At 31.9% G+C, this 8022-nt stretch overlaps 1 protein-coding gene across 1 annotated transcript in view; it reads right to left on the bottom strand.

Moving 5' to 3' along the window:
- Positions 1-7551: 7551 nt before the first annotated feature.
- Positions 7552-8022, bottom strand: part of LOC146914882 (uncharacterized) — a 44685-nt gene continuing 44214 nt past the window's right edge. The window contains exon 9 of the mRNA XM_085717555.1: positions 7552-7946. Coding sequence (XP_085573681.1) covers positions 7858-7946 — 89 coding nt within the window. The 3' untranslated portion in view covers positions 7552-7857. The remainder of the gene's footprint in view (positions 7947-8022) is intronic.

The raw sequence follows: 8022 nt of genomic DNA, 5'->3' as shown, positions 1-8022 counted from the left end.
GTTTAGCATTATTCATCTTTTTAATATTAGTGGATGTGTTTAATGTTTCACAATTTTTTATAAGGGTATATTTGCAAAAATGTTGCATGTAATTTGACAGGTTTGGTAGATATATGGAATAATTGGATTGTATAAAAAAGATCATGAGCAACATATCTTTGTGGCATCTATGATTTAACTATACAACGACGCCTATCTATTTCGCTTTTTCCTGTTATCGATTATCGATAGAAGATTGTTGATTAGTAAACCAACAACTGCAAGTTCCTTAATTATCTATCTTCTCCAATGACAAGATGAAATCTCATTCAAAGAACTTAATAACAAAAATAATATTAACTATATTATTAAACTAACAATCACAATATCTTTTGATTTAAAAAAAACTTTCCTGATTAGGGGTAGTTAAATTAATAGTTACCAAAACCCTGTTGTCTATACAAATTGTCTTAGAAATTTCTTAAATAGAAAAAGATAGAGACAACTGAAGAGAGCGCAACACATTTTAGTTCATTGTCTTACCAAACTAGGATGATCACTTTGTCGTTCTCAGAGTTTGGAATTTGAAGACTTCATAACAAGTAGCAACCGTTGTTTGAAATAGGAGCGAAATCAAAGTCCATGTTTTGGAATCATTCATGAACAAAATAAAAAAAACAAGGATAACATGATTAAAAGAAGTTGGAAGGGGGGAGGTTTGCGATGGGAGAGAGGGAGAGAAGTAGGATATGAGGGAGAGAAGGAAGAGAGGCATGATCATCTTGGAGGAGAGTGGTGGGGGAGAGAGAGAGGGCAGGCGGCACATTGTAACTAAAATGACTCTAACAATGGACCGTGACCCTTTGGCAGTAAGTTTGGTCAATCTATAACACATAACCTATAGGAAAGTATGGTACTTCAGAGGACGTTGATCACCTTTTTCTTCATTGTATTTTTTTGACAAATTTGGATGCTCATTACAATTGGTTAGGCTTCATCTTGGTCTATCCGTCTCATATTTTGAATCATCTGACTCATATTGTGGCTCTGGGAGGCTCTTCAAAAAAGTTATGAGCGGTACTTGATCTGGTTTGGTATTCGATTTTTTGGGTCATCTGACAGGAAATAAATGCATGTATTTTCCAACAAAATCAAGATTTACTTCATCACCTTCTTGACAAAATTAAATTTCAATCTTTTTTATGGCTGAAGGCAAAACGTGCCATTTTCAATTTTGATTATCATATGCGGTGGCTCATTCCTATTTTGTGTTTGGAATGAGCTATGTAATTTCAGTTTTTTGGTCTCTTGGGGACTTCTTCTCCTTCTTTTTGATGTAACTGTTACTTTTCTTTGCTCTTCTCTAGCACTCCTTGTGCGGAGAAGGTAAAGGCGTTTGCTTAATATAATTCTATTTTACCTTCTTACAAAAAAAAAAAAAAATATCTATAACATAAAACCATAAATTTAATTTGTATACAATAATAGAAAAATCTTTTACAGATATGTCCGACCAAATTATACCATGATACTATTTTTTAAGTTAGTTCCTAAAATATCGCAAAAAAAATATTTGACGTGATTTAGCTGGATGTAAAAAGAATTTCATAGCTAATACATGAAAATTAATCTCTAAAACAAAATTATTTTCTTAATAGTGATTTATTTACCCGTGCTTGGCACGGGCTCCATACTAGTTCTTTTTATTCTTACTTTGTGTCCAGATTTTGATATTGTATATCAATTTTCTATCAACAAATAGATTGTTAGAAGTGAGTTTTTGACAAGTTAAAAAGTAAGATTCAAACATGTTTAGCTAATAAACGAGTCAACGTAGGTGTTATATCATATTGCTCGCATATAATATCAAATTAATAAAGTTGTCTTCGAATATCTAAACATGGAACTTTTTGTGTTTTTAGTGCAGAAAAGTGTTAGTTTTAGATGAAAAGACCTTGTGTGTTACATTGATCTAAATATTCAAGGTTTTGAAAAGAAAATATGTGCAAAGAAACGTAAAACACTGAAAGGATAAAAATAAAGTGATGTTGTTAATGTTGTTTTGATCAAGTCAAAACATTAAGGATAAAAATAAGGTGATTGTTAATGCATATGTGAATGTATTGGCCCTACCAAATTTTAAATAATATTAAGTGACTATTGTTTATGGTGATTTTGTTGATCTTGTTTTTTTTTTTGTTGATCTTGTTGTATATCGGGTCTTTGTGTCTATATATATAACATAAAATTTTGATTTTTGAGTTTTGTAAGAAGTTTTAGATTTTGAAAAAATATTGAAATTTTTTTTTTTTTACATCAATAAATTTATATTGATTCGACCTATATTAATTTGTGAAAGATACCTTTTGCAAGAAAATGGAGTTATTTTGGGGCTCAAAAGTTTGAAATTTCAATTTAGATTGTAGTTAGATTGATTTGTATGTTTAAAACGATGAATATGATGATATGGTTTGTAATTGAAGGCTAAAGATTTAAAAAGTTAGCATTGAAATACTATATTTTGAAACATTGGAGTTTTATCTATATTTTGAGTTTTTGTTTGATGCGTGAATGATAAGAAAATCATGAAATTATTAGAAACCCCCCTTAAAACATCAATTTAAATATGATATATCGTCATTTTTAGTTCAAAAATCTAAAAGAGAAACCAAAAATAAACAATTTTAAAATGAAAAAAGAGAAACCAAAAATAAACAATTTTAAAATGGGAGGATCAATTTCATGATTGAGTGAAAATCAAGAAGATCAAAACTGTAACTAAGCATCGTATCTATTGTTTGCTTAGGTTCATTTTTTGCAGCAATGGAGGTGTCAATAGGAACCTAGTTTTACGGTGTATGTTATTTTGGGCTAACAATGTCCTCTTGTATGATGTATTCATGTTTTAAAAAGGTATAACCAATTTTAAACAACTTTATTGACAACACTTATTTTTCTCTATTTTTGAACAATAACAATAAAGAGATCAAAAGAAAGAAAGAGAATAAAAGTACAATGAGAGTCTGAGAGAAATGTCACAACAATTGTTTAAAAATGGTTGTTTAAATATCATTTCTCTTTTCAAAATAAAGTTTTATCAAAGAATTTACCGTATTTATACATTTTGTAATGCTTGATGTTGATATATATCTTCAACGGATTTTTTTCTTATTTAAAAAAGAAGGCATTAGTAATCGAATTAGAGACTGATCTATTCAAATTGGTTGCTAAATCTATTGCGAAATTAGTCTCTATATTGGTGACTAACATCAATCTCTAGTAATGTAATCACTAAATGTTGAATCGCCATGCCAAGAAATTGGAGTACTACTTTACCTATTTGCGGGTGTTGAGAAATTCAAATTCATTTATGGTAGTTAAGCTCGAATTTCCTACATCAATATAGTCACATCGTATGACACTATTCAATTTTTGACTTTTTTAATTCAGTTATACTCTCTCTTTCCATTCCCATCTTTATCTATTTGTTCACGCTGCAACTTTCTCTCTCACACCCATTCTTCAGCGGCTGGCCTTCTCTTCTATCTCACTGACCATTTTCTCTCCCTGACCAGTCTTATATGCAAATCTCTCTCACCACCGACAATCAACATTAGTGTTCTATGGCTGATGTTCTATCTCACCAACCGTTCTCTCTCTCACTGGCCGCCGATCTTTCTATTCTATCTCTTTTTCTCTTGCTCTCTCACGCGCTCTCACCACCAGACAACGACGTTCTTTCTTGGACGGTTGCAAATTTAGTGGGGAGATGTGGGTTGCAGATCTAAGTTGTAGAGATAAGGGGGGAAGTGGAGAGAGAGAGAGAGAGAGAGAGAGAGAGAGAGAGAGAGAGAGAGAGAGAGAGAGAGAGAGAGAGAGAGAGAGGAAAGAGCAAGAAGAAAAGGGGGTCCTGCCATTTTTTATGTATTGCCCGCAGCCTTACCTTGTTTTTAACACGAGGCTATTTTGAAAACTTGAACTCGTTTCGGTCACATGACAACAACTTTACAAGTTGATGTCTACCATATGGTGTTGAAATTACATGTTTAAGTAGCATTTCTGTAAGAAATTGGTATTCAATACAAAGTCTTTTGAGGCAATATTTTCATTGTGAAAAATCAATAGCAAGACATTATTTGAAAAATCAGTAGCAAGACATTTTTTTTTTTCAATTAAACTTATTGTATTCCAATGAACTTGTCTTTATTAACTACTACTTTAGCTATTCAAGAGTGTTAAGAAATTGGTATCAATGGCTCTTACAAAATTATTAAGCCAAAATTTCTTGAACATGGCACATAATTTTTTAATGGGTTCAGATTTTTTCATGTTGCACCGTACTATTTGATGTGTATTCACTCTCCACATCTCTCTTTCAACCTTTCTTTGTTTTCTCCTTCCCTTCCCTTCGGTCACAACAAAGTTTTAGTTGAACGGAGGTTTATTTTCTCTTGCTCTTCCTTGTTGTAGCAACCTACACAATCAATGACAACGGCGACAAACTTTTGATACAGTGCCAACAACATTACCTTCGAATGGGAGCACAACCGTTAGTTGCGGTGAATGGGGTGCATCGTACCACGGTGGAGAAGCACTTGCGAAAGGTTCTCGCTGAAGAAATTAGGGTAAAGAGCTTTTCTTTCCCTTCTGTGCTCCAATATTTATAAATTCTTTAGATGTGAAATTATTTTAGGAATATATAATCAATTGAATTAAGAGGTTAACAACACCCTCTACAAAGATATCTCATCTTAACGGGTGTCTTGGTTGCAGGGAAAATACTTTTTCAGTTGCAAACTGCTGAGTAGCGTAGACAGATTTCTATATTGCATTTTAGTTAATTCTTTTTTATCCTAATTTGTTTATTGTTTATGGGTCTCCATATTCAGATGATAAAAATGTAGTAGATGATTGTTCTGGAATTGATGAGATCAAATGGTAATGAAACTGTATAGGAATAGTAAGGATCGAGGTTGTTTTTCTTGTCTACAAATTTTACAAAGAAATAATATCATTTGTGTGTAAATTTAGCAGATTATTTTCTTCTTCTTTCAAAATAATCTGTTAAATCTACACACACATGATCTTTTCTTAGTAAAAACTAGACAATGACAACAATCTCATCAATCCATACTATTTCAATAAAATTTCATCATCATTTACTTTCATCAATTCCATCCACAATCAACTACTACATCTTCATCTCCTAAATATAAAGACCCATAAACAATAAAAAAAATTAGGACAAAGAAGAGATAACAAAAATGCAACGGTAATCAATCTACATTACTCATCAGTTTGCAACCAAGAAACTAAAAAGTATGTTGCCAGCAACCAAGATACCCATTAAAGTGATAACTTGTTGAGGGAGATGTTAACCTCTTAATTCTAATGATTAAATATTCCAAAAGTAATTTTACATATAAAAAATTTACAAATATTGGAATACAGAAGGGAAAGAAGAGCTTTTTACCCTGGTTTCTTCACCGTAAACGTTTTGAACGTGCTTCTCCACCGTGGCATGATGTGCCCTATTAACCGCAGTTAATCACAGTTCTCCCATTCAAAGGTTTCACTTTATTGTTATGACTTTATAGTGCCTATTGCTCATAAGGTTTTTTTTCTCTCGACCTTTCTTATAAATGAATTTTAATAGTCATCCTTTTTTCCCTCACCCTTCAGTATTTTAGTTTGCTAGCACCTAAAGGTTGCTTAATATATTTCAAGAGATCCTGGACCAAAGTACTATAACTTAAGAAGGATTACAAGGACAGTAAGTGTTCTCAGGTTTCGTCAAATCTACGACACATTTCTTGGTATATCGCTCAAAGTACCTAACATTGGTAATTCATATTTTTAGTATCATTCCTATTTTGGTTTTGGTTGTTGTTATTGTAATCAAATTAGAAACATGCATTATAGATTATTCTTTACTTGATACTTAATAGCATAGCACAACCTCTTTTTCTACAGAATCCTAATCATAATATAGCACAACAGGAAAACTAAAGCAAATGAAGCTTGATGTTAGTCGTGAACAATAAATTTCTACAGGTTGCTTAATGTTAGAACAACAACTAGTAATAGAAGATTAAAAGAACACAAAAGTAAAAGATAATGGACACGAACGATCTTTGTTAATGCACTTCGTCCAATGGTACTCACCTCTATGACTATAGAGTAGTTATATAGTTCCGTTTGTATTACTATGATGAATTAGGGTTTCAGTGTTACATGCAAAATATATAGTACTACTACTATGATTCATTTGACAATATTATCATGGTGAATGTCAAACCTTGACGGATATCACCATGTAACATTTTATGATCTTCTGCGGTGTCTTGTATATATAATCCATACTCAACACTTTATGATCTTCCTTTTCACCTTGAAATTAATCAATCTATTTGTAATGTTTTTATGTTCTTTATTCAGGCAATCAATAAATTTTTTTTTCCTTTTTTCTTTCCCAACCATATGTTAAATGTCTAATAAAAATTTATGTATTTAAAGGTTTAAGGGATTTAGAGGCCTTCTGTTTGGAACATGTTGATTGTACAAAATGAGGGAGAAGTTGAAAAAGCTGGAAATCTCCACATGTACATGACCTTTATTTATATAATTTCATGAAGAGGAGAGTCCACATCCCTTGATTTTTCCTGTTTATAATGTTTTGTTTTTCCTTTTAATTTCAATTTTCTGTTTTGAACAATTGGGCTCATGAATATTTGTCTGAAGAACCACTAGACTTCACTTTTGTAATAGGCACAATCAATTGTTTTATCCTCTGTAGCAATGGATACATTTGTAGAAATTGAAACACCTCTGCAGCTTAGATCTAAACACAGTAAAATTATCAACAATAAGGAGGAAGTGCTTCGTTGAATTGTGATTTTTGTGGTGGTGGTGACTGGTGAGGAAACTTGCGCTCATATTTTCTTGCATTGTGAGTTTGTGAAGGTATGGAATTTGTCTGTGCATTTTGAATGTTGGAGTGCGGAGATGCAGAGTAAGAAGTTACGTAAGGGCTGTTGGTCAATTTGACATGCGTCTATCTGGGTGGGGGGGATGACATAGTGGAGGAGATCAAGGTTTTGTCTTGGCAATATAGCTTCCATAGAATTTTGGTACCGACCTTTTTACAAAGTTTTTATCAACTTACTTCTATAAGTTATCCAAGATAGCTTATCAAAGCATCTCTTTTTTATTGAAGCTTACTAAAACATCTTGTAGCATATACAAAAGCCATTTAACTTTTATTTTTCCATTTGCTATTAGCTTATGAAAATACATAAGTGTTTGTGTTAAAAAGCTGTAAATAAAATGTTTATCCACATAGACAGGAAACAATTTTTGCGCTGGCTAACATCGCATAAACAGCACATTGAAATAGCTTCAAAATATTGATGTTTATTTAATGGGTTGTGTATGTTCTTTTTAAAGCTTACAATCTCATCTCTTACTCATGATACACTCTTCCAGTTAGTCACCAATTATTTTATCATGTTTTCCTAAGCTACTATCTCATTTTCTAAGAAAAATATCAATCTTAATATTGCTTTGAAATACTTTTGCTGATCAAGAAAACTACTTTTAATCATCATAAAATTCTTAATATATACTTGCCAAAAAAGATACACCTCCCAAGCAGTCGGATTACACTTATTCAAGATGTCGGATCAAAATCGAACGGTTATATTCTAAACTCGGTATTTTAAATTATAATATTAAAAATTAAAACCTACATTCTTTCTAACCGTCCAATATTGCTCCGAATGTGTGTTCTCGTTAACTGCTGGGACTCAAATTTCTTCAAAATAAAAGGGTAAACTATACTATGGTTAGATGCACATTAGTAATATGCATTAGGACCTACTATTCATTTCTTGAACCAGCATCATGTATCTTGGATGGTACTTGATTTCTTCTATAAACTCCCCACAAGTAATACTTTGATTGAAACCCTGCATAATGATTGATTAACTCAAATTTGGCACAATTAACAAACAATAAAGTTTAAATGAAGAAGTAGCATATATG

Source organism: Medicago sativa, chromosome 6 (genome assembly GCF_051527215.1).
Source record: "Medicago sativa cultivar Bolivia chromosome 6, Bolivia_mono, whole genome shotgun sequence".
NCBI lineage: Eukaryota > Viridiplantae > Streptophyta > Magnoliopsida > Fabales > Fabaceae > Medicago > Medicago sativa.
Note: the sequence above shows the minus strand (reverse complement) of the source record. Positions and strands in the feature narration are given on the sequence as shown.